At 39.8% G+C, this 26,545-nt stretch overlaps 1 protein-coding gene and 1 pseudogene across 2 annotated transcripts in view; one reads left to right on the top strand and one right to left on the bottom strand.

Annotated features, from left to right (window-relative positions):
- UHMK1 (U2AF homology motif kinase 1) overlaps positions 1–7,360 on the top strand; it is a 31,354-nt gene extending 23,994 nt beyond the window's left edge. Inside the window, exon 8 of one of the 2 annotated variants that reach the window (XM_001174268.8) lies at positions 125–7,360. In XM_001174268.8, coding sequence (XP_001174268.1) covers positions 125–271 — 147 coding nt within the window. In that variant the 3' untranslated portion in view covers positions 272–7,360. The remainder of the gene's footprint in view (positions 1–124) is intronic. The other variant, XM_063796019.1, reaches the window with a different exon arrangement.
- A 16,069-nt stretch (positions 7,361–23,429) lies between these two features.
- On the bottom strand, positions 23,430–23,894 carry LOC100614268 (cytochrome b-c1 complex subunit 7-like; annotated as a pseudogene).
- Between the last annotated feature and the right edge of the window lie 2,651 nt (positions 23,895–26,545).

Raw genomic sequence — 26,545 nt, 5'->3', positions numbered from 1 at the left:
TAAGGAAGCAAAATCTGCATTTTAATAACATCTCCAGTTGATGTATATACATTAAAGGTGGTAAAGCACTGGTCTAAAACAATCTTGGTGGAAATGAAATGTTTTTTTCTCTGTCTTCTTTCAGGTCTTTGTTGAGTATGCAAATGCTGGTGATTCCAAAGCTGCGCAGAAATTACTGACTGGAAGGATGTTTGATGGGAAATTTGTTGTGGCTACATTCTACCCGCTGAGTGCCTACAAGAGGGGATATCTGTATCAAACCTTGCTTTAATCAGTAACCTAAGGACTGTTTCCTTTTTCTCCTCTTCCATTTCTTGGGTTATTCCACATATGAATGCAGGATTACCCCCTTACCATTTTAAGAAGGTACTTTATACATTTATTTAATCCTACTAATGTGCAGCCATTGCCCAAGCAGTGACTGCGTTGCATACATTTGGCACTGAGTAGGACAAGACCTCTCAGCTATACATTGAGGGGTTTTAGAGCATCCATGTGGGCAACCCTTTTTTGTGCAGGAGAGCAGGTGTTGCTCTTCAGTATGTAGCCTAAAAAACTCTTAATTATTTCATGGATCATGAAGCAAGGATGAATAATATCATGTCTTGGTAAATACTAACAAATTTGTTAGATTTGGTGACATCATTTACAGATTATTTCTTTATGTTGTCCAGTGGTTCTTCCTTATTGTTGATATCCATAAGCTGGCACTGGATGCTCTCAGTAATGTTAAGTAATTGTCAAGCAGCAGTTACCTACTGTGTTCTTAACACTGAGTTGTGAATTTTTTCTTAAAGCAGTACTGTAGTACTGAATATTCCTCTAAAGGAACTGCAGTGAGCCTAAGTTTTTTTAAATTAAGGCTTTTAAAATAGAAAGCTGATGCTTGATCTTGCACAATTTTTATGTCTAGTATGTATGCTTGAGTGAATGTGCGAGTATGAATGATTAGAGAAAATTTGAGTCAGTGTACTTCATAGTGTGAATCCTGTGAGCTAATACAGTCTATACTCATTTCTTCCCTACCTGTTTCACATCCGTAAGATTTAGGATATACATTTTTTGAGAGGTAGTCTGTCTGATACAATGTAAATGACAAAACATAATTCCTGAGAGGCCCAGAACAAACTGGAGTCTAGCCTGGAGTTAAATTGAGACTTCTAAAATGATTGGAACAAAGACTAAGTTGTGCCAGATGTAAATCAACCCCTCTTTTAGTTTACTTTAGACTTTGTATTAGCTCATCTTTTTTGTAGTAAATCTATAGTTTTAAGGTTTCTCAAGATGTGGCTCTACCTACTATGATGAAAATTGAAGTGGGTCAAAAGAATTAGATGTACAGTGAAGGGAAAAGAAAACAAATGGGCGAAGAGAGGGTGGAAAATAAAAGGATTCTTTTTTCTTCCTTTCTGTTTCTCGTATCCCTGCTCCCTTTTTCCTCCCCTTCCCTCATTCTTTGCCTCTATCCTTAGCTGAAGACAAACTAGAGGAACAGCATCCCAGGTAGTTTGGCTTTTGACTGCAAGGTAGTTAAGAAAGGTGTAGATACAATGAGGTAGAAGTAGAAAGGAAGAAAAACTCAAAGAATTCTTAAAAGGATTCATAGCAACCTAATGTGTCCCTGAGTAGAGGATGCTGCTATGCGTGAGTTCATGGACACAAGTTGATTACATGGTTTTTAGAATTATAATTATGGATTCTTATTTCATGGTAGGTTGTCTTTAAAGATATAAAAATTAGGATACCTTTATGAAGCACTGATTATACCAAAAAAAAAAAAGACAAGTTATATACAGGTTATTAATTTTTTTATTTATTAATTTTTTCCTAAGGAAAAAGTCTTCTATCTTTCCCTGCTGGAAGCCTCCTCACATTTCCTTATGTTTGCCATGCGGGTTGCTGAGAGTCCAATTAGAATTTGCATTTTACAGAATGAAATACTTTACCCCATTCAAACAATTACTGTTTGACATTTTAGTTATTTATAATTGTCAAATTCAGGACTCTCCTTTAATGTTTATTATGAAACCAAATTTGGCATAAGGAGGCTGATTTATGAATTACCAAAGGGTCTTGTGGCATGTTCCCCAATACATGCCCTTAGAAGGAAGAACTATTATTTTTTATTTTGGCCCTTTCAGGAGTTGATTATAAGTCCTGAAAATTTATAATCAACAAATTTATGAATTGGTTTGTTTTCAAGTCAGAATTCAAGTGGGCAGAACCAGTATTGTGAAGACCTAAACTTTCCTAAATGTTCATATGGGTAGCAGATTTTGTGGTGATTAGAAACATCAGGTCCTTAAATACGATGAACATGGGATACAAAGGAATTCTTTATAAGGGCAAGTATCCTAAGTTAGCACATTTACTTTTCTCTCCCCTCCGCCCCCAAAAGAAAAATCCTTACAAATAAACTGCAGGTAGGCTTCTAAGCCTAGTCCTGCAGTATGCTGCTAACATCTTGATGCCAATCTTCACAGCATTCTTTGATTGTCATCTTATTGCTGATACATTCATACATATATTTAGTGCTTGACACTGTAGAATTTTGTTACAGAAGATGGTTACTAGATTTTAAGGGAGCTGAGGGAATAATTGATGAGCCTTGAATTAACCATGCATTTAATTAGATGGTTTTTTTTTGTTTGTTTTTTGTTTTTGAGATGATGTCTTGCTCTGTTGCCCAGGCTGGAGTGCAGTGGCTCAATCTCAGCTCACTGCAACCTCTGCCTCGCAGGTTTGAGCGATTCTCCTGTCTCAGCCTCCCCAGTAGCTGGGTTTACAGGCGCTTGCCACCACACCTGGCTAGATGTTTTATATTAAAGCCAGAGAATTGAAAAAGAAATGCCTCCTGTGATTGAAATTATTTTATAGCTCTTAGCCCGTTCTACCAAAGATCACATTAGCAGATTACCCCTCCCTCCTGTGATATTATCTTTCTTAAAACTGAACCAAATATCAAAAGATACAAGTTTCATGATTAGGATGAAATATATACATAGGGATTTTGGTTTATTGAAGTTATTGAAAGACCTAGAAATTTTCTTTTTGAGAGAAAGGGTAAAGAGGTGAGGGGTCATGTCACTTAACCCCTACCCTTTTGGGCAAATTTTGTCTCAGGTAGTGTTTCATTCCCTAAATTAATACCTGTGCTTCCTTGCCTCTCACCTTTCCAGTTACTTCTTTGGGGTATTACTGTGGCACATTGTACACCCAGAAAAGGCACATACAGTGATTATTTTGTGGGAAATACTTGATTCTTTTGAAATATATTTGGAGGGGGTAGCTAGCTAGCCACTGTCAAAACTAATGCTGTATTTACAGGACAAAAACAAGTAGAGTTGGACACCTCAGTAAGAGACGGCATTAACTAAAAGTACTGACTGCCTTTTAAAGGAATTTTTAAAACTATCCTCTTGCAATAAGAGATCCGCATTTATTACCACTGGATGTCTTCCTTTTTTGTGGCCACCAATATAGCAGCTCTCTTTAGAGGGATTCGCTTTCTGCTATGCCTTGAGCCAAACTGGCTGCTTTTAGAACAAAAACCATAAGTATGGTTTTACTCGAACTTCTCTTTGTTTTTATTGAGAGAAATATTGCCTTCTTTTTGGTACTCCAGCTGCTAAAGAGTGCTGAGATATGTTAAATTATTTTTTAAAAGAAAATCTCCGAATACTTATTTAACTTGTCTTCTAGATTCATGTTGCTTATATTTTAACTATTGAGCAAGTTTATTATAAGGAATGCTGCCATATAGAGAAAGCTGAAGAGAAACCATGTGCAGAAGGCTTTTTTCTGTCTTATTACACTGGACCTTCACTCTGGTAAGGGCATCAGTTACTTTTCTGGAATAAAAGGCGGAGTTAGAGCACTTATCAGATGCTGTTTCATGGCTTGTTTTAGTTAATTCATCATGCAGATAACTAACATTTCGGTATCTTTTTGTTTTAGGTCTTATTTTCTGACTGTTAGGCCTATCTTACACATAAGTTCTACTATCAGTATACTTGGCAGCATGACTTTTTTTTTTTTTTTACAGTTAATTTAATGAAAATCAGCACCATTGTAAATGATAGTAATTGTAACAACATAGTTACTGGGTGAAGGAGTAGGGGAGACACTCAGTAACCATATATTTACCTAGACACTTATGCAAGGGTACATGCTAGGTGGCTTTATTCAGATTCGGGTACATTGGAATCACATCATGACTTTGAGTCTGATGGATGTGTAGATAAAGATTTAAGCAAGTGCCTTGTGTTTCCTGGAAAATATTAAAACTCATTTGGGTGAAAGCTTCCCAGATGATGATAATTAATAGCACTTCTGCCTTTTTCCTGGAGTAACTTTTAGATTGAGTCACATATGATAGTATAAAAGTCCAAAATTTTCTGGGTTTACCTTTGTTTTATTTTTCATATATATATTCACTGTCTGCCTGGAAATAGCCTTGGTTTACCTTATTTTTTTGTATATGTAAAACTATTCATATTTGATTTTATTCCAATATTATATATGATGGAAAAGCCAGAATTGTCTGGCAGAATTTAATTCTTCCTTGGATCTCTAGTTCTGTTTTTAATATCAGGTTCCTTCATCAAATTTTATTACTGTAGCTCTCTGATATAATTTCATTTCTTGTCAATTATGGTCACATATAGACAAGTACTTGGTCACAATTAGCTCAAAAGAATCCCCATTTCTTAAGGTGCTCTGTCAATCACCTTTATTTTGAGATGGTAGTTTTTCAAGTTAGTATTACTTACTAGCTTTCTTGATGAATATAAAAACGTTGTCTCCATCATACAGAGCTGAGCCTCTTGTGGTATATTAAGATAAGTCCCATTCTTAATCACAGAAGAACATGGATATTTTAGTTTTTGGAGTACCCAGAATTGTAAAGATTTTGTTTTAGGATAGCTTCTCTGCCTGATACTGTAGGATATGTCATGTTCGTTATTGTAGCCACCTCCCTCAGATGTTTTTCACTATTTTTAAATTATATAATGACCAGTAGATTCACAGTAGCATGTACTTGACAAGTGCCATGGATATTTAAGAAGAAGGTAAATAATTTTAATATTTTTTGCTGTAATTTTATAGGAGCAGTGGACTGTAAGAGAAATATCTATAAATCAGAGAGTATTTAGGAAACTTTGTATTTTATAGGTGGTCATTAAAGTGATCTTCAGGATATAAGATAGTTTACACAAACTTTATTCTCCTGATAGGAAATTTTTATTCATTTTCCTACCACTCAGCACTTTTGTTCTGCCTTGTACTGCTTATGAGGATTAATGTTTTAAATTTGCTTTATTTGTGCTTTTCAGAGAGTTGTCATAATTGTGGCAGTTGTGTTTGTGGCACTGTAAATGCTGAAATTCATGGGAAACTTATCAAATGACTGCTTGAGTGTTATTTCCCATTAAATTGGGTAGCTGTCACAATAACCAGAAAAAATCTTGTGGCTCTTTTGAAGAAAGCCATGTATGTTTTGTTACCTAGGTTCATAGTATTTTAATTTAAAGGCAAAGAGAAGCATTCTACTTATTTGTCTTATAAACCATTAATCATTTTTTGTGCGGAAGAGAGCTTATTTTGTTATACTGCTTTGTATAATGGAAATAAGTCACATTCTGGGGGAAAAAAACTGGAATTGTTTGTATTTTGTTTTTTTTAGGGGGGGGGGATCTTTATGTGAAAAATCAGAGCTACTTGTTACCATAAGCCCTTACTATCAACAAGATAATTATTTGTAATCACTTTTTTATCCCAGGTTGGAATTGCTTTCCCCTTCTAAGTTATCTTCCCTTAATAATATTTATGATACCAGGACAGTGAAGGTATAAGAGCAAATGTAGTGAGGTATTCAAAAATCCTGCATATATGGACTCAAAAGTTCTTTAGTTATTTGAATTATATATAGCTATATTATTTTATTAGCTTGGGTTGTCAGAAGATTGCCAATTTTAAGAGTAAAGAGGAGAGAGATAAGTAATAAAAATAGAGAAGGGGAAGAAAATGGCTCCCTTACTGGTCTTAGTAATCTTCTATATAGTTAATGAGCGAAAAAATGATACTTAAAGTTCCAGGTTTGGTACCGCTAGCATAGAAACATTGCCTTTCCTACACATTCCTCATCATTGTTTCCTAGAAAATTATTTTAAGAGTTTGTGAAACCAGATTAAATATCTATATTCAGTTTGGCCTAATTTTTAAAAATATTTATACTCCAGCTTTTGTGTATTTGGTGTACATCACCACTTATGCAAATCAAGGATCAGAAAACTGGAGGTTAGCCATCTCCATTATTTCCTTTTGCACATTGGGTACAGTGGGTGGCATTAGTATGCACTAGCTGCAAAGTCACAGCACCTTATGGAAATAAGTATGTTTATTATAATAAAAAAAAAAGTTAAGCTGCATCTCTGTAGATTATTTACTTTGCAGACTGTAAAGCTGCCATATCTTTTCCAGCAGAATTTACTCTTCCATTCTTAATTCTTTTTTGAAATATCTTAAATAATTTAACATTCCTTTATAACCTCTTAACAGTGTCAAAACTGGGGTAGAAGGGATTTTATTTTTTCCCAAAAGGGTTCCATCTTTGCTATCTGTTGATCAGCCTTAGAAAATCTAAGTATGATCAATAAATTTTAATGGTTGATGGCATCCTGTGTCAGCTGGAGTAGTTGGTTGTGAATATTAAAACCTAGTAGTGTTTTCCCTCAGTAACATGTAATTGCTACATTTTTTATAAGAAGGTATGGTTAGAAAAAAATGTGAAAGATCACTTAAACCAAAGCCAGTTACAAGGAGTAATCTCTCCTGTTGGTTTACCTTCACCTCAGAACTACAAGAATATTACAATACATAGTGAATAGTTGTCTAACATTTCTACCAGTTGTTTCAGTAGCATATTGGTCTTGGCATTTCTTGGCACTGTGGTTCTGCTGTATTATTTGTGATGTCTTATTGTTTGTGAGCTTTTGTTTTTTTTTTTTAAAGAAAAAACAAAAAACAAAAACTAAGTGGGACTATGTATGTAGATGTGTGTCAGTACCAAAAAGTTATTTTCTCAAATCCCTAAATTTCTGATTTCCATTCAAGTCTTTTAAACTCTTTCCTGCTGAATAGCAAAGAACTTTTATTTTCCACTTTCCTGTATTCCTAAAAAGTGTGAACAATGCGTTTCAGTTGACTGTATTGCATACTTTTTTGCTGAAGACTTTTTCTGTAAACACAATTGCCTTGTTCAGTTTTGTTGTAAACTGACTTACCATAAGATGCACTGTTGATAATGCTTTCTGATGTGTGTTTGATAAGAGTGATAAAATAAAAGCTTAAAAATAAAGGAGTTGCTTTTTAATTTCAACTTTTTCTATACTTAGTATAAATATTCAGATAACAGGTAAATATATTTATTTTCTGATTTAATTTTAACTAAAAGCTGCCATTAAAAATTTCCATGTAGCTTTAACCACCCATTTCTAAAGAATATGATTTTTCATTTTTGGAAATCTTGCATCATATTGGTAATACTGACATGTAATTTTTTATTTTGGAAAAGTGTTCTTGATATTGTAGAAACAGCCAGGTCTAATGAAAAGAACCAGAGTTCAGAGTCAGGAAATTTGTGTTCTAATCTTGGCTGTTTTATCAACTTGGATATCTTTAATCCAGTGATTCTGCTTTGATAATAGCTGTATTTTTATGTTGTGAGGACCAAATGAGATAATAGGTGCAATAGTAATAAAACAGCCATAAATCATGAAGCATCAACTAGGTGATGGGTACCATTTTAGCTTATATCATGTTTAATGTTCCCTTTTTCCACATGGGAACTGAAACCCAAATAACCTGAGACCCAATTAACTGAGACAGCAGAGACCCAATTAACCCAAATAAAGAGACTTGCCCGACATTTCATAAAACTGAGAGGTGGTATTTATATACTGGTCTGTCTGGGAGTGGCATTGGCATGTTGTTTTGGGAAGTCAGTGACAGATCTGGAAGATAAATTCAACAGGAAAATGTTGTTAGAAGGGACACCCTAAGAGACTGTTTTAATAACTTAGACTGGAGTTAAGAATATTTAAACCAGTAATTCTCATCCTTCAGCATATAACAGAATCACCTGGGAGGGCCTGTTAGGCTACCGACTGCTGGGCCCCGCACCTAGAGTTTCTGACTAGTTCTTTGTGGGATTCGAGAATTTGCATTTCTAACAAGTTCTCAGGTGGGGCTGTTGCTGCTGCTAGTGTGGAGACTGCACTTTTAGAACCACTCATCTAAACAAAGGGCATTGGTTAGGATTGAAAAGCAGAAGCAGGCCTTTATTCCAGGGCTACTTAGGAGTAGCTCAATCTCTTCATCTCCCTGATAGTAGAATAGTGACTAACTGAACGTTATTTTGCACCAAACGTGCTAAATGCTTTTTGGTTAATCCTCCCAAGAAGCCTATTAGGAAGATATTAATGTTCACTTCATTTTATGGTTAAGGAAATGGATTGTTTAGCTTACTTCCTAGGGTTTACACAGTGGACAAATGAATATCTAACTTCAGAGTCACCACTGTGCTAGATTGCATGCTAGTCAACCCAGTAATTCCTTCCAGATCCAGCTTCCCTTTTTCATTTCCTCAGATACTACTTGGTTTAGTCCTTGATCTTTTACTAGAGTTTCTTAGAAGATCCCTGTCTCCTGCCCTCTTGTCTCTTAATACTGCTAACAGTTTTCATTTTTAAAGAGAAGCCTGATCATGCTACTCATGTTTAAAATTCCTCATTTTATTTCCTATTCTGCCCATTTGCCTTCAAAATTATATCAAATTCTCTTGAATTGGCATATAAGACTTTTTACAATCTGGCTCCACCTGTCAATCATGTCTCCTATCTCTTTCCCTATTTATATTTCATGCTGCAGCTGCACCTACCTGTATTTCTGCAAAGTCCATCCTTTTTCCTCTTTCTGATCCTCTTATTAAAATGCCATTCAGGCCAGGCACAGTGGCACACGCCTGTAATCCCAACATTTTGTGAGGCTGAGGTGGGTGGATCTCTTGAGCCAGGAGTTCGAGACCAACCTGGGAAACATGGTGAAACCCTTTCTATACAAAAAATAGAAAAATTAGCCTGGCATGGTGGCATACACCTGTAGTCCCAGCTACCTGGGAGGCTGAGGTGGGAGGATCACCTGCGCCCGGGAGGTCAAGGCTGCAGTGAGCTGTGATGACACCAACTGCGCTCCAGCCCAGGTGACAGAGTGAGACCATGTCTCAAAAATAAAACAGAAAAAAATTAGCCAGGCATGGTGGCATGCGCCTGTAATCCCAGCTACTCGGGAGGCTTAGGCATGAGAATTGCTTGAATCTAGGAGGCAGTGGTTGCAGTGAGCCGAGATTGCACCACTGCACTCCAGCCTGGGCGACAGAGCCAGGCTCCATCTAAAAAAGAGAAAAACAATAAATAAAACAAAGTTGCATTCAATTCCCTGCCTACCCATGCCCAGTTATCTGTGTGATAAAATCATATTGATCTTAAAACAGCTCAGTTGTTACTTTCTTTAGTTATCTTCCCTGTGCTCTTCCCTGTCAAATTGTTAGTACTTCTGTACCAAGTCTTTACTTTGTATGTACGCATTTCCTATATGACTAGATTTACCATTTTGTTTTGCCCCACGTCTACTCCTTATCAGTAGTGGATCATCATATTCAGATCTGTATTCCTAGCACCTAGCCCCATGCCTGAGCTATAGTAATTGCTCAATAAATGTTTGTGGAGTTGAAAATGAATTCATAGAATCTGGCATCCAGTTGGATGTGGATGACTCCAATATTTCAAAGAATGGCAGTTTAGTAGTTTATTTTATTTATTTATTTATTTTTGAGACAGTTTTGCTCTTGTTGCCCAGGCTGGAGTGCAATGGCGCCATCTCGGCTCACTACAACCTCCGCCTCCCAGGTTCAAGCAATTCTCCTGCCTCAGCCTCCCTAGTAGCTGGGATTACAGGCATGCACCACCACGCCCGGCTAATTTTGTATTTCTAGTAGAGACGGGGTTCCTTCATGTTGGTCAGGCTGGTCTTGAACTCCTGACCTCAGGTGATCTGCCTGCCTCTACCTCCCAAAGTGCTGGGATTACAGGTGTAAGCCACTGCACCTGGCCAGTAGTTTCTATTTTAATTAACTCTATAGCAAAAGGAAATCATTATAATCTATTGATGTACAAATAACAAAATTGGCAATTAATCAAATAACTTAGAAATTTAGAAAGGTAGACTTTGGATTTTAAAAATGTAGCAGATTATGCCCAGTCACGGTGGCTCACACCTGTAATCCCAGCATTTTGGGAGGCCAAGGTGGGTGGATTCCTTGAGGTCAAGAGTTCAAGACCAGCCTGGCCAAGACAATGAAACCCCGTCTCTACAAAGAAAAATAAAAAATTAGCTGGGCGTGGTGGTATACACCTGTAATCCCAGCTACTTGGGAGGCTGATGCATGAGAATGGCTTAAACCCGGGAGGCGGAGGTTGCAGTGAGCCAAGATTGCGCCACTGTACTCCAACCTGGGTGACAGAGACTCTCTCTCTCTCTCTCTCTATATATATATATATACACACACATATATATATACATATATATACGTATATATATACATATATACGTATATATACATATATACGTATATATATACATATATACGTATATATACATATATACGTATATATGTACATATATACGTATATATACATATATACGTATATATACGTATATATACGTATATATATACATATATATATATACATATATATATATATATATATAGCAGATTATTTTTGTGGAACAGTTTTTAGTCCTAAATTGAAGGAATTAGGATTTTTCATTTCCTTCTGTTGCATAAAATTGTGTATCTGAACAACCAAAATCCTTGAGTTCTTCCTTAGCATGAGTATATTGAACTTGGCTAAGCAAATTTTCGCTTTAAAAACGTGAGGTGTTTTATTGTGACTTGTTCTCTCCACTATTCTGTAACTTTTAAGAATTCGTGACTTAATAGGTTAGAACATGAGCGAGTTGCTACACATAATTACTAAACCATTTCCAAAAGCCTATTTTTCATTAAGCATACAATATCATCTGCGTATGTAATATTATATAGATGTCTATATGTATATTTCAATATCTTTACATATGAAATAAAAATAATGCTCAAAGGAAAGTGGGTGACTGATGGCCGCATATTCAAATACCAGCTAAATAAAATGTCTTCCAGAGTTGTGCAGACCTGGCAAGAGGCTCTATGACAAGGACCATTGAACACCTGTTCAGTTGAGATTACTTTGTAAAGCAATGAGACGTTATTGATGTTTCTGTTGGAAAAGATTTATTAGACTAGTAACAAAAGATTAGTGCTATAGGCTGGGCAGTGGCTAATGGCTGTAATCCCAGCACTCTGGGAGGCCGAGGAGGACAGATCACTTGAGGTCAGGAATTCAAGACCAGCCTGGCCAACACAGTGAAATCCCATCTATACCAAACAATCCAAAATTAGCGAGGCATAGTGGCGCATGCCTGTGGTCCCAACTACTCAGGAGACTGAGGTGGGGGACTTGCTTGAACCCAGGAGGTAGAGGTTGCAGTGAGCCACTATACTCCAGCCTGGGTGTCAGAGTGAGACCGTCTCAAAAAAAAAAAAAAAATTACTGCTATATAATTAGAACATTTACATTTTTAAGACCACACTCCTTTAAAGAAAAGAGGGATCAGGCTGGGCGCGGTGGCTTGCGCCTGTAATCTCAGCACTTGGGAGGCCGAGGTAGGTGGATCACTTGAGGTCAGGAGTTCAAGACCAGCCTGGCCAACATGGCAAAACCCTGTCTCTACTAAAAATACAAAAATTAGCTGGGCGTGGTGACATGCGCCTGTAGTTACAGCTACTCAGGAGACTAAGGCAGGAGAATCACTTAGGAGAACGAACTCAGGAGGTGGAGATTGCAGTGAGCCGAAATGGCGCTACTGCCGTCCAGCCTGGGCAACAGAGTGAGAATGAAAGCCAAAGCTAGGCCAGGCATGGTGGCTCACACCTGTAATCCCAGCACTTTGGGAGGCCAAGGCGGGTTGATCACGAGGTCAGGAGATCGAGACCATCCTGGCTAACACAGTGAAACCCCGTCTCTACTAAAAATACAAAAAATTAGCCGGGCGTGGTGGTGGTGGGCACCTGTAGTCCCAGCTACTCGGGAGGCTGAGGCAGGAGAATGGCGTGAACCCGGGAGGCGGAGCTTGCAGTGAGCCGAGATAGTGCCACTGCAGTCCAGTCTGGGCAACAGTGTGAGACTCCGTCTCAAAAAAAAAAAAAAAAAGAAAGCCAAAGCTTAGTTAAGCAGTCATTGAACAAGTTGAAGTTAGAGGAGAAGTGCTTATTAGTGTTTAGTACAGCATTTCCCAAACTGTATATCCTTGGAACATTAGCATTAGCATGCCGTATAATATTGAGAGGCCTGGAGGGGCTGGGTAGACCAGAAATATTCTATGGTTAAATATGTTTTGGATGTACTGCATACTTTTTCCCCAATTTTCTTAGAGAAGTTGGGAGTCTATTTGGTCTATTTAAACCCACAGAAGAGTTGGAAGGATAGTAAGTTGATGCCAACATACCCTTCATCTACTGTCAATATTTTGTCACATATTTTAAATCTCTGGCCCTCTCCCTTTATGTACATAAATAATAAACATAACCTTCTTTCTGAACCATTTAACAGTTGCATATATCATGACAGTTGACCTCTAATTACTTCAGCATGACTCTCCTAAGAATAAAATTGTCCTCTATAACCATAATACCTTTATCACAAACTTAGAATTTAACACTGATACAGAAATTCCTAATATAGTCTGTCTTACTCTGTTTTCTGTTTCTATAACTGAATACCTAAGATTGAATAGTTTATAAAGAAGAGAGATTTATTTATCTCATGATTCTGGAGGCTGGAAAGTCCAAGATTATGAGATCGGGTTCTGGTGAAGGCTCCAAGCTACATCATAATGCGACAGAAAAGTAGAAGGGGCAAGACCAGGGGTGGCCTTGTTTTTATAACAACCCACTCTCGTAACTAATATAGTCTCCAGAGAACAAGGACTCACTCCCTCGAGAATTCAGTCAGTCCCATGAGAGCAGCATCTGTCCCTCTTTATGACCTAACCACTTCTTAAAGAACCTGTCTCCCAACACTGCCACTCTGGGCACCAGTTTCCAACACATGAATTCTGGGGGACACACTCAAACCATAGCACAGTCCATATTCAGTTTTTCCCAATTGTCTCATATAATGTCTTTTATAACTGTATTTCCCTGCCAGGACCCAATTAAGACTCTTTGTATTAAAAGTATCTGTTGAGAATTTGTGTGATGTTGGTGTTCCTCAGAACACAGAACAGCTAGTTGATGAAAAAGTAGCTTAGACTATACACTTGAACCCATCCCTTTTATTATTATTATTATTATTATTATTTTGAGACAGAGTCTTGCTCTATTGCCCAGGCTGGAGTGCCTGTGGCAGTGGTCTCAGCTCACTGCAACCTCCACCTCCCAGGTTCAAGCGATTCTCCTGCCTCAGCCTCCTGAGCAGCTGGATTACAGGTGCCCGCCATCATGCCCAACTAATTTTTGTATTTTTAGTAGAGACAGGGTTTCACCATATTGGGCGGGCTGGTCTCAAACTCCTGACCTCAAGTGATCCGCCTGCCTCAGCCTCCCAAAGTGCTGGGATTATAGGCATGAGCCACTGCACCTAGCCTCATCCCTTTTATAATTTAACAATTGTTAACACTCATTTAAATGGATTTTCTTATTTTAGGGGAAGCAACATGAAGTGGACTTTTTGTTTTATCCTTTGTATCTCTTGGTTATGCTTGCAAGGGAAAACAGAGCTCTAATTACTAAGAACCTGCATACACCCTGACAAAATAGCAAATAATACTTTTTTTTTTTTTTTTTTGAGACAGAGTCTCACTCTGTCGCCTAGGCTGGAGTGCAGTGGCACTATCTTGGCTCACTGCAACTCCACCTCCCAGGTTCAAGCAATTCTCCCACCTCAGCCTCCCAAGTAGCTGGGACTACAGGTGTGCACCACCACGCCTGGCTAATTTTTTATTTTGTATTTTTAGTAGAGATAGGGGTCTCACCATGTTGGCCAGGCTGATCTCAAACTCCTGGCCTCAAGTGATCTGCCCGCCTTGGCCTCCCAAAGTGCTGGGATTACAGGTGTGAGCCACCACACCCAGTCTAATTTTGTATTTTTAGTAGAGAGAGGGTTTCACCATGTTGGTCAGGCTGGTCTCGAACTCCTGACCTCAAGCAATCCACTCACCTCAGCCTCCCAAAGTGCTGGGATTACAGGCATGAGCCACCATGCCCAGCCAAGAAATGTGTAACTTTAAGAGGAAAAGGATGGAGCAAGTATGGTCCAAAGAACCATAGTAATTGACATATGTCCTAGAGACCATTTAATTAAAAAATAAACTTTTTATTACACAAAATTTCATGACAACTAATACTTAACATATGTTTGGTGACAAAAATCTCAGGGCCACTGCTGATTTAGGAGCTATGGTAAAGCTTTTGACTTAGTGAGGCATTCTGATCCTCATTTGCAGCTAAAGTAAGAAATCATTTCTTTCCTTTTCTCTCTTTGTTTTGTTTTTTGTTTTTGAGACAAGGTCTCTCTGTGGGGTGCAGTGGCACCATCACAGCTCACTGCAGCCTCCTGAGTAGCTGGGACCACAGGCACGTGCCACCATGCACAACTAATTTTTAAATTTTTTTGTAGAGACAGGGTCTCACTATATTGCCCAGGCTCATTTCTGATTTCTACAGCAAAGAGTTGGTTGTATTACATCCTAAATTTCTGCATTCTATGAAGTAGGTGATAATTTTCCACTGGTAGCTGGTTTTTCCTAAGAGGAAATGGAAGACACTGAGCGTGAATAAATATTATTCATGGAATAAATATTATACTATGTCAGATTGGCACATGGAGGTTTTCTTTTTACTAATGTCTGCCATTACTCATTACTTAATAGTATTAATTATAATGTATATGTCTTAATCATACTAAGTCTGAGAGTTAGGGAAAATTCCGTTTTAACTACGATACCCAAAGGATTATTTCTGTTTCCTTGAAAATAACAAGTCCTGGCCAGGCGCGGTGGCTCACGCCTGTAATCCCAGCACTTTGGGAGGCCGAGGCGGGTGGATCACGAGGTCAGGAGTTCAAGACCAGCCTGGCCAAGATGGTGAAACCCCGTCTCTACTAAAAAAAAAAAAATACAAAAAATTAGCCAGGTGTGGTGGCACGCGCCTATAATCCCAGCTACTCTGGAGGCTGAGGCAGAGAATTGCTTAAACCTGGAAGGCAGAGGTTGCAGTGAGCCAAGATTGCACCACTGCACTCCAGCCTGGGCAACAGAGCAAGAATCCGTCTGAAAAAAAAAAAAAAAAGAAAATAACAAGTCCTTTAACTTTCCTCTAAAATCATTTTAGTGTCTAGATAGCTTATATTTCTTATCTCCTTATGCTCTATCTAGATGACCACACAGCCTTTCTCTTTCAAATTCCACTTATATATGCCAAACACAGACAAATATTTCATGCCAGCCAATCCCCACTTTTGTGGAATATATATATATACACACACACACACACACACATATGCACACACACACACATATACACACACACATATATATACACACATATATATACATATTTATATACACACATATATATATATACATATATATATATATATATATTTTTTTTTCTTGTTGAAACGGAGTCTTGCTCTGTCATCCAGGCTGAAGTTCAGTGGCACGATCTTGGCTCACTGCAACCTCCGTCTCCCAGGTTCAACCAATTCTCCTGCCTCAGCCTCCCAAGTAGCTGGGATTACATGCATGTGCCACCATACCCGGCTAATTTTTGTATTTGTAGTAGAGACAGGGTTTCACTGTGTTGGCCAGGCTGGTCTTGAACTCCTGACCTCAGGTGATCCACCCACCTCAGCCTCCCAAACTGCTGGGATTACAGGTGTGTGCCACTGTGCCCAGCCACCCATATATATATCTAAGGGCCTACTAGATGTTTTCACTTAGTAGTCCTGTGAATACCTCAAATCTCCATATCCCAAACCCCACTTTTTTGTCTTTATTCCTGTATTGGCAGTAACAGAAACTCATGCTAGCTGAAATGAATAGACAAAAACAAAACAAAACAAAAAACTTATAATTAGGACACAGTTGAGTTTATGGAATATAAGAGTAGCTATGCAGTCAGATCTCATGCAGGGACTGGATCCAGAAACTGGGAAGCTGCCAGTACTCTCCTTATTCTTTTCTTGCTTTACCTCTTAGTCTCTGCTTTTCTTTTGGGCAATACCTGCTTTGTGCTTTATTAGGCTGTCTCTCCCTCTCTTCCTCCTCCGCCCCCTTCTTCTTCCTGCTGCTGCTGTTGTCTTTTCTCTGCTTCCCCATCTACCAGTGGGATATGACTGTCCACTGCACGGGCAGTTAAAATTCTAGCCCCATTTGAAAAGTGGCTTTTTTTTTTCTTTTTAGACGGAGTTTCGTTCTTGTTGCCCATAGGCTGGAGTGCAATGGCTCGATCTCGGTTCACTGCAACCTCCACCTCCCAGGTTCAAATGATTCTCCTGCCTCAGCCTCCTGAGTAGCTGGGATTACAGGCATCCGCCACAACGCCTAGCTAATTTTGGTATTTTTAGTAGAGACGGGGTTTCACCATGTTGGCCAGGCTGGTCTTGAACTCCTGACCTTGTGATCTGCCCACCTCAGCCTCCCAAAGTGCTGGGATTACAGGCATGAGCCACTGCGCCCAGCCTCAAAAGTGACTTTCTGTAGGCCCAATCACAAATTCCCAGAAGAGAATCTTTAATTGGCACAGTGTGTTTAAGTGTCCATGCTAGACCAATAAACTATGACAGATATTGATCCACATTGTACAAAGACTATTGTGCACTTTTCCTTTTGAGAGGGGGCTGTTCTTACAGAAGGGAGAATTGTTCATTAGCCAAGGATATATCTCAAAACCTACCTTGACTATATTCTTTTTTCAGGTAATAACCCATCTACTCAGTGACCTAAGTCAGAAACATGAAAGCCATTTAGTTCTCCTCCTCCCTCACTGTCAACATGCAATCAGTAAGCCTTTCCCATCCTAAATCTTAAATATCTCTTACATTTATTTCCTGAACTTCATACTCATCATCAGCTCTCTCTATATATATATTAATAATAGAGATGGACCCTCACTATTTTGACCAGGATGGTCTCGAACTCTTGGCCTCAAGCAATCCTCCCGTCTCAGCCTCCCAAAGTGCTAGGATTACAGGTGTGAGCCACCATGCATGGCCCATCAGCATATTTTGGACCATCATAATCTCTTACTTAAACTATTACAGTGATCTTCCTGCCTTCAGGCTCCACGCTGCCAAGAGAATTAAAAATTTTGATCAGATTCCTTCACTTCTTGAAATTCTTCAGTAGCTCCATATGCCCTGCCCACTCCTCCCCAACACCTGCCTGGATTTCAGACCGAGTGTTCCAATATCTGTTTTCAATAGCAGTTACTTCCTCCATCTCTGTGTATCATTGCTTGGCAAGTATCTACTCATCCTTTAAGAATCAGCCCATGTATCCACATCTATGTAAACCTGTGGTCTCTGGGCTGAATCAACTATTCCTTCCTTGATGTTTCCAACAAATTTTGTGAATATTTATAAATTCTTAACACTAAATAACATTTCTCTGTTTCTTCCCTTTGCATGTGAGATCTGTAAAAGCAGTGACCTCATCTTATTTATCTTACAGCTAAAAGGACATGTGTTATAATAAGAAGGCTACATTATTTCTGCCAGGGAATAAGAGAGCTAAAAAATTATACTCCTCGCCTCTGAACCACGTCTTTTTTTTTTAGTTTTTTTTTTTTTTTGAGACAGTCTTGCTCTGTCACCCAGGCTGTAGTGCAGTGGTGTGATCTCGGCTCACCGCAACCTCCACCTCCCGGCTTCAAGCGATTCTCCTGCCTCAGCCTCCCGAGTAGCTGGGATTACAGGCGCCCACTACCATGCCCAGCTAACTCTTTTGTATTTTTAGTGGAGATGGGGTTTCACCATGTTGGTCAGGCTGGTCTTGAACTCCCGACCTCAGGTGATCTGCCCGCCTCAACCTCCCAAAGTGCTGGGATTACAGGGGTGAGCCACCACTCCCGGCAGCACTCTTTCTTTCTTTCTTTCTTTTTATTTATTTATTTATTTATTTATTTATTTATTTATACGATCTTGCTCTGTTGCCTAGGCTGGAGTGCAGTGGCATGCTGATGGCTCATGCAGCCTCGACCTCCTGGGCTCAAGTGATTCTCCCACCTCAGCCTCCCTAGTAGCTGGGACTACAGGCATGCACGACCACGCCTGGCTAATTTTTTTTTTTTTTTGTATTTTATGTAGAGACAGGGTCTTGCCATGTTGCCCAGGCTGGTCTCAAACTCCTAGGCTCAAGTGATCCTCCCACCCTTGGCCTCCCAAAGTGTTGGGATTACAGGCAAGAGCCACTGCACCCGGCCAGCACTCCCTTCTTATTATTGCTGCACATTCATCAAAGGCCTAAGCATCTGACTTTGCATTATAGCCAAGAAAGAGAATTTGGAGGTTGGGTCTGATGATAAATAACATATGGAGCTATAGCCCCTGAACTAGGCTGCCTGAAAGTGGTGGTGTGAGTCACTTTTATGGTTTTGGCAAACTGAAATTCTACCATTCAAAATGGCTTCCACCTACTTGTTCATGTGTCTGTTCATGTACATGACACAATTGTTTTCTTTGTTCCCAAAGAAACAGGCAAGGGAAATCAGCTAATTGGCTAACCCTTAAGCAGTAGGGAAGATATGGCAAGGGCTGGTTATGTTGCTACATTGGTTTATATCACAAGTGGACATAGAGAGTCTGGGGTTAAGGAACAGAAGTTTCCATTTTAATGCCATATTTCGGCCAGGTGCAGTGGCTCACACCTGTAATCCCTGCACTTTGGGAGGCTGAGGTGGGTGGATCACGAGGTCAGCAGAAGACCAGCCTGGCCAACATGGTGAAACCCCATCTCTACTAAAAATACAAAAATTAGCTGGGCGTGGTGGCGCGCACCTGTAATCCCAGCTACTCGGGAGGCTGAGGCAGAAGAATCGCTTGAACCCAGGAGGCGGAGGTTGCAGTGAGCCGAGAGTGCTACTGCACTCCAGCCTAGTGACAGAGCAAGACTCCGACTCCAAAAAAAAAAAAAAAAAAATACCATATTTCTCCATTATCTTCATTGACAGAGCATCAGAACCAGTTGCCTGCTGACAAAGGCCAAGTTTAATTAGGGTAAAAGAGGTGAGATGCCAAATGTGTGTGTGTGTGTGTGTGAGAGAGAGAGAGAGAGAAAGAGAGAGAGAGCGAGAGAGAGAGAGAGGGAGAGAGAGAATTAGAGATTTCAGGACCAGGCAAAGGAGGCAGCTTGGAAATGAAAATAGACAAGTTGGAGTGTTCCAGGGACTTGTATGACTCTCCCTTGCACTCTCCAAGTTGGAGAGACTTCCTCACACAGTAACGATATGACCTTAGTAAGCTGCTTAAACTTTACAAGACTTGGTTTCCTCTTTTGTAACATAGAGATAATAATTATATTTACATTATAAAATTGCTGTGAAGACTAAATGAGCTTATTCACATGAAACACCTGTGAGGTGTCTTTCCCTCCCTTTTGTTCTCATCGTCATCCAAATTTCTCTTCTTATGTTGGGCTGCAAGTTGAGCATTTCAAAACATCTTCCCTTCAATGTTATGTCCATTTTTCTCATCATTTGGGGTTAGCGCCTAACTCATCCTGACCATTTTTGATGTAAGGAACCTCCCTCATAGCAGGATTTTTTTTTAGCATGCCCATACTTTTTGTTTCTAACAATTTTACATTTGGAAAACTCATTTTTACTTGCAACTGTGGAAAAATATGTCATCTACAGTGGATCCAGAAACATAGTTATGAATGCTTTTTGCTTTTTTTCTATTATTACTGTTATTATTTTTTTCATTAGGTGGTCGGGCACGGTGGCTTACATCTGTAATCCCTGCACTTTGGAGGCCGAGGTGGGTGGATCCCTTGAGGTCAGGAGTTTGAGAGCAGTCTGGGCAACATGGTGAAACCCCATCTCTACTAAAAATACAAAAAATCAGCTGGGCTTGGTGGTGCACACTTGTAATCCCAGCTACTCGGGAGGCTGAGGCAGGAGAATTGTTTGAACCCAGAAGGCAGAGGTTGCAGGAAGCTGAGATTGTGCCACTGTACTCCAGCCTGGGTGACAGAGTGACACTTTGTCTCAAAAAAAAAAAAAAATTTAGGTTATTAAGCTTGTCAAGGAATAATTAAATATAGACTATATTCTCTACCCTTTGATATTGTGGAGGAAAAATAATACTGCCACCATCAATATTTTTATTTCATATAAATATTATTATATATAATTTTTAACCTCCTTAATACAACTTTGCTTTCATGTTTAAATGAAAATGGGGGGGTGGATTTTTGTCTGAGATTTTAACAATATCTTTTCCTTCCACAGATAACAAGATCTTAATTTCGCTTGTAGTTTATAGCTGTATGAATAGGTAAAAGGGGATTCTTACTTGGATGCAAAACTCTAAGTTGACTGATGATTAATTCATAAGGAATATTTTACTGTTAACATAGACGTGGGCCTATATGGGCCAATTGTTTCTTAATCTGTTTGTTTAATATGTCAGAAATAAGGTTTTGTGGCCGAATTCAAGCAGCCTATCCCCTGTGTCACCAGAATTTCAAGACTTAAATCTCTCTTTAATTATGCTTTTCACTACTGGCTTCAACAAAGCTGAATAATTTTGCATATGTGCCTCACATACACATGCCCCATATAATAGGTAGACTACATTTCTTAGATAAAATACATATTTAACTCATTGCTCATGATATTTCTTTGAGTTCCAGGAACATGACCAAAGATTAATTTTCTAGGTTGTACAGGAAAACAAAAACCACACATACAGGCTAATAATGACTGATCTCAGAGCATATGAATTCAATGACTCTGATTCTCAAACTTTCAGTTGCCTGAACTGAGAGGCCTTTTCTTATTCTTGCATCACTTCATATTAAGCCCTTCTGAAGTTCCTTCCTAACTTGAAGCAGCACTCTCTTTATGGAAAAATACAGTTCTCAATGAATGTAAGTATGGCAACTATGATCTCTGTTAGAACAGCCCAACAAATGCTCAAAGCTCACGTACAGGAGAGGGCAGGTTTGCCTGACCACACTGGGTGAACAGCAGAATTAAAAGCCCAGCCTGAACCAAGGGTGGTGACTCATGCCTGCAATCCCAGCACTTTGGGAGGCTGAGGCAAGTGGATCCTTTGAGGTCAGGAGTTCAAGACCAGCCTGGGCAACATGAGGAAACTCTGTCTCTACTAAAAATACAAAACTTAGCTGGGCGTTGTGGCAGGTGCCTGTAATCCCAGCTACTCGGGAGGCTGAGGCAGGAGAATCGCTTGAACCTGGGAGGTGGAGGTTTCAGTGAACCTAGATTTCAGCACTGATCTCCAGTCTGGGTGACAGAGCCCGATTCCATCTCAAAAAAAAAAAAAAGAAAAAAAGTCCAGCCTGAGCCTGCCGGATAACATACTTTTCTTTCTTGCCTACAGAATTTGTATTACATATGATTATTATATTTTTCTCATACAAAGACATTGTTCATAATAAACTGTACCAAATTTTAAAAAGAAATATTCTACATGAGATCATTAAGATCCTGACTATAATCTCTGAATAAGAAACCAGTAAACACCAGTGGCAGTGGCTAACACCTGTAATCCCACCACTTTGGGGGGCCGAGGTGGGCGGATCATCTGAGGTTGAGAGTTCGAGACCAGCCTGACCAACATGGAGAAACCCCATCTCTACTAAAAATACAAAATTAGCTGGGCATGGTGGTGCATGCCGGTAATCCCAGCTACTTGGGAGGATGAGGCAGGAGAATCACTTGAACCGGGGAGGCAGAGGTTGCAGTGAGCCGAGATTGCGCCATTGCACTCCAGCCTGGGCAACAAGAGTGAAACTCTGTCTCAAAAAAAAAAAAAAAAAAAAAAAAAAAAGAAAGCAGAAAATCTTTGTCATTTTAAAATGGTTTCTGGGTGGTAGTCGCAGATTGCAAAAATACTACAGTTTTACAAGCTGCATTTTATAGCTCCAGAGAGAATTCATCTTTTGTTTGGGGAAGCAATTCAACAGTTCTTTGGGTGATGTAAAGACAGTATTCACAGACTAGTGTGTGGAAATAAGAAGGGGCCAAACCGCTCTGTATATTAAAGATTTTGTTCCTTGGGTACAGAGACAATCAAGTGATTACCTGATTTTCTGCTTGTGGGGAATCCAAAGACATGAAATTGGAATTATTTTATTTTTTTGAGATGGAGTCTCGCTCTGTCGTCCAGGCTGGAGTGCAGTGGCACAATCTCGGCTCACTGCAAGCTCCGCTTCTCGGGTTCACGCCATTCTCCTGCCTCAGCCTCGCGAGTAGCTGGGACTACAGGCGCCCACCACCACGTCTGGCTAATTTTTTTTTGTATTTTTAGTAGAGACGGGGTTTCACCGTGTTAGCCAGGATGGTCTCGATCTCCTCACCTCGTGATCCGCCCGCCTCGGCCTCCCAAAGTGCTGGGATTACAGGCGTGAGCCACCGCGCCCGGCCGTAATTGGAATTATTTTATCTGGATAATAAAATACAGTGATCTCAGGAGGCCAAAAATAAAAACAAACATCAACCAACTTGGTGAAGTTGGGGTACATATTGGATTCATTTGAGACAGTTTTTCGTTGTTGTTGCTGTTGTTTTTACTATAGGTATTTATTTAAAGGAAAACGTGCAGACTAAATACTTTTATTTTCTTTTCTTTCTTTCTTTCTTTTTTTTTCTGAGACAGAGTCTCACTCTGTCACCCAGGCTGGAGTGCAGTGGTGCGATCTCGGCTCACTGCAACTTTCGCCTCCCAGGTTCAAGCGATTCTCCTACCTCAGTCTCCCGAGTAGCTGGGATTACAAGTGCCTGCCACCACGCCCAACTAATTTTTGTATTTTTTTAAGTAGAGACAGGGTTTCGCTATGTTGGCCAGGCTGATCTTGAACTCTTGACTTCAGGTGATCCACCCGCCTCGGCCTCCCAAAGTGCTGGTATTACAGGTGTGAGCCACTGCGCCCAGCCTAAATAATTATTAAATTATGTTTTGGCTTTAACCAACATCTTCATAAAAATACTTTGAGGACAGCTGCATCCATAGATTTCAACTGCATGATTACTTCTTTGCCCATTCTTTTCTCTCTTTTCTCTCCCGAGTAACCACTTTCAGATAGGGTTCAAGGTAGAATTTATCCTGTCATATTTGGTCCACTGTTCTTTAGGCGTGATCTGCTGCCTCATAGTCAGGTCCAGTGCAATCGATGTGAAACATCCTGTTATTATAAAGGTTCACACGAGGGCTTCTTATGGCTTCTCTTACTTCTTCATCCTTATATATGGTATCATCTGGCATTAACCCCAGTTTGTGGAATCCTGCAGCATTATAATACACTTTCAAAAACCATCCAGCCACTGATACTGCAACAGCCGGCCTGCCAGCCATTTTGACCCTGAGATAGTTTGGAACCCTGGTACAGGATCTACATGCACCTTAGACTGGTACTTCCCCAAAGATTGCGTCAAGAGCAGCTATCAAATGGATTTTCAGAGTCCAGACTGTTCAATTAATCTCATCCACACACTCCCCTCTTCCCTCAGTTCCCTGTTCTCTTGCAGCCTCTGCCTTCAAAATCTGTCCATTGAGTGGCCCTATGGCCACTGTCCTTGGGAAATTGTAATTCCAGCTAACGGGGAGGGATTTTTTTTCTTAGTCTCTTCGTAAGCATTCAAGGGAAATGCCTCTGGCTTTGCTCAGATGCTGGCTCTCTTCCACTCAGTTCCTGTCAGCTCCTGGAGGAAGAGAAAGTAGCTATACTTTCTGGAGAGAAGATTATGAGGGAGTCGGGTGGGGCAGGTACTCCCTTTGCAATTCAGTTTACTCATCATTGAGAGCAGCAATGATTTCCTACGGACTTCACAGAAAATAAGTACAACTCATGCTAACCAAGAAGGGCAATTTTTTTTTTCCTTTTGGGACATTACATCTCAAAGTTAAGAAACAAAACATTAGAAATTGCTGATGGTTTGGCTGTTCCTTTTAAACAACACATCCTGGTCATTGAAGCGTTTGCTCTTTCCTAGACCTGTCTTATATTATACCCTGGCCATACATTACTTTTTATTTCTCATAAAAAAAGGGAAACACCATCTCAAATTAGCATTCTTTTCTTTTGTATTCCAAATTTTCTCCTGATGGAAGGCTGTCCTACTGTCAAGAACAATTTTTAAGAGCAAAGCAATCTCAATTTGTATTTATATATATATTTTTAATTTTAGGTGGGGTACAGTGGCTCATGCTTGTAATCCCAGCTCTTTGGGAGGCTGAGGTGGGAGCATCACTTGAGCCCAGGAGTTCAAGACCAGCCTGGGCAACATAGTGAGACCCCATCTCTACAAAAGATACCAAAAAAAAAAAAAATAGTCAGATGTGGTGTCATGCATCTGTAGTCTCAGCTACTCAGGAGGGTGAGGCAAGAAGATTGCTTGAGCCTGGAAGGTTGAGGCTGAGGTGAGATGTGATTGTACTACCGCACTCCAGCCTGGGTGACAAAGTAAGATCCTGTTTCTCAAAAAATAAAATAAAATAAAACAAAATATTTATTTAATTGGAGAATTCTGTCTGCCTAAATTCCCCTAACACATTTTCTGCTGGATGGAGGCAAGGAGAAGTAAATGGTAGGCCACTTTGACAGCCCCTAAAACACACACACACACACACACACACACACACTAATATCCCTTACTCCCACTACATTTATTTGTTTTGACATGATATAAAGATAAGGAATATTTGAAAAAAATACTTCAGAGATGTAATGGCTCTTTTTCAAATATGTGCGGGGATTTCACTTCTTTAAGGAAGTATTTCTTGAACCACACCCTCCAAGTGATGTCAACTTCATAATTTGTACTACCATAGCATCATAGCAGTCTCAAAGTACAGATACGTACTTTGATTATAATTGTACTTTAACATTTATTAGTGTAATTACATTTGAATATGGCCTCTCCTCTAGCTTCATTTGATCATGAACTGTTTCTGGCTTGGTCACTATTATATCCCCTGTATCAAATATGCTGCCTGATACACAGTAAGAGCCCAATAATTATTTGTCAAGTGCATATGTAACCACCCAATGGGCTCATCTTGCCCACTGCCTAGATACAGCCAATTTATCAAGACAGGGGAATTGCAATAGAGAGAGTTTAATACACCTAGAGCCAGCTAAACAGAAGACTGGAGTTTTATTATTACTCAAGTCAACCTCCCTGAAAACTCAAAAATTCAGAGGCTAGCGCTTCTCAAGCATAATTTAGTGGGCATGAGGCTTCAGAAGAGGGAATACTGACTGGTGAGGATGCAATCATAGGAATGTAGGAAACGGTCTTTTTCTGAGTCTGCTTCTGGGTGGGGGCCACAGAGGAGCCCCTGGTCTAGGTGGGGCCATCTGGTTGTCAGAAATGCGAAAGTCTGAAAAGACATCTCAAAAGGCCAATCTTAGGTTCTACAGTACTGAAGTTATTTACAGGAGTGACTGGGGAAGTTGCAAATCTTATGACCTCCAGAATAATGGCTGGTAATCATTTAACTGTGCTTACATCTTAGCAGAATTCAGGCCCCTCTCATCCTTGTAATCTGGTGGACTTTCATTGTTTTTTTTTTTTTTTTGAGATGGAGTCTCGCTCTATCACCCAGGCTGGAGTGCAGTGGCGCAATTTTGGCTCACTGCAGCCTCCATCTCCCGGGTTCAAGCGATTCTCCTGCCTCAGTCTCCCGAGTGGCTGGGATTACAGGCCAGTACCACTACGCCCAGCTAATTTTTGTATTTTTTTAGTAGAGACGGGGTTTCACCATGTTGGCCAGGCTGGTCTCAAACTCCTGACCTAGTTATCTGCCTGCCTCAGCCTCCCAAAGTATTGGGATTACAGGCGTGAGCCACCGCACCCGGCCTTTCATTGGTTTTACTAAACTGGTTTAGTTTAGGGAAGGGCTATTATAATTTAAACTATAAACTAAAATTCTCCCCAGATTAGCTTGGCCCATGCCCAGGAATGACCAAGGGCAGTTTGGAGGTTAAGGCAGGGTGGAGTTGGTTAGATCAGATCTCTTTTACTGTCATAATTTCTCACCGTTATGATTTTTGCAAAGGTGGTTTTAGAGAAAGGAATGGGTGGTTCAAGTGGTAGTATTCAGAAAAATGGGCAGAATCACAAGGGAGGCAGATATTCCAC

The sequence above is a fragment of the Pan troglodytes genome, chromosome 1 (assembly GCF_028858775.2).
Source record: "Pan troglodytes isolate AG18354 chromosome 1, NHGRI_mPanTro3-v2.0_pri, whole genome shotgun sequence".
Taxonomy (NCBI): Eukaryota; Metazoa; Chordata; class Mammalia; order Primates; family Hominidae; genus Pan; species Pan troglodytes.
This window is presented reverse-complemented; position numbering and strand designations above follow the sequence as displayed.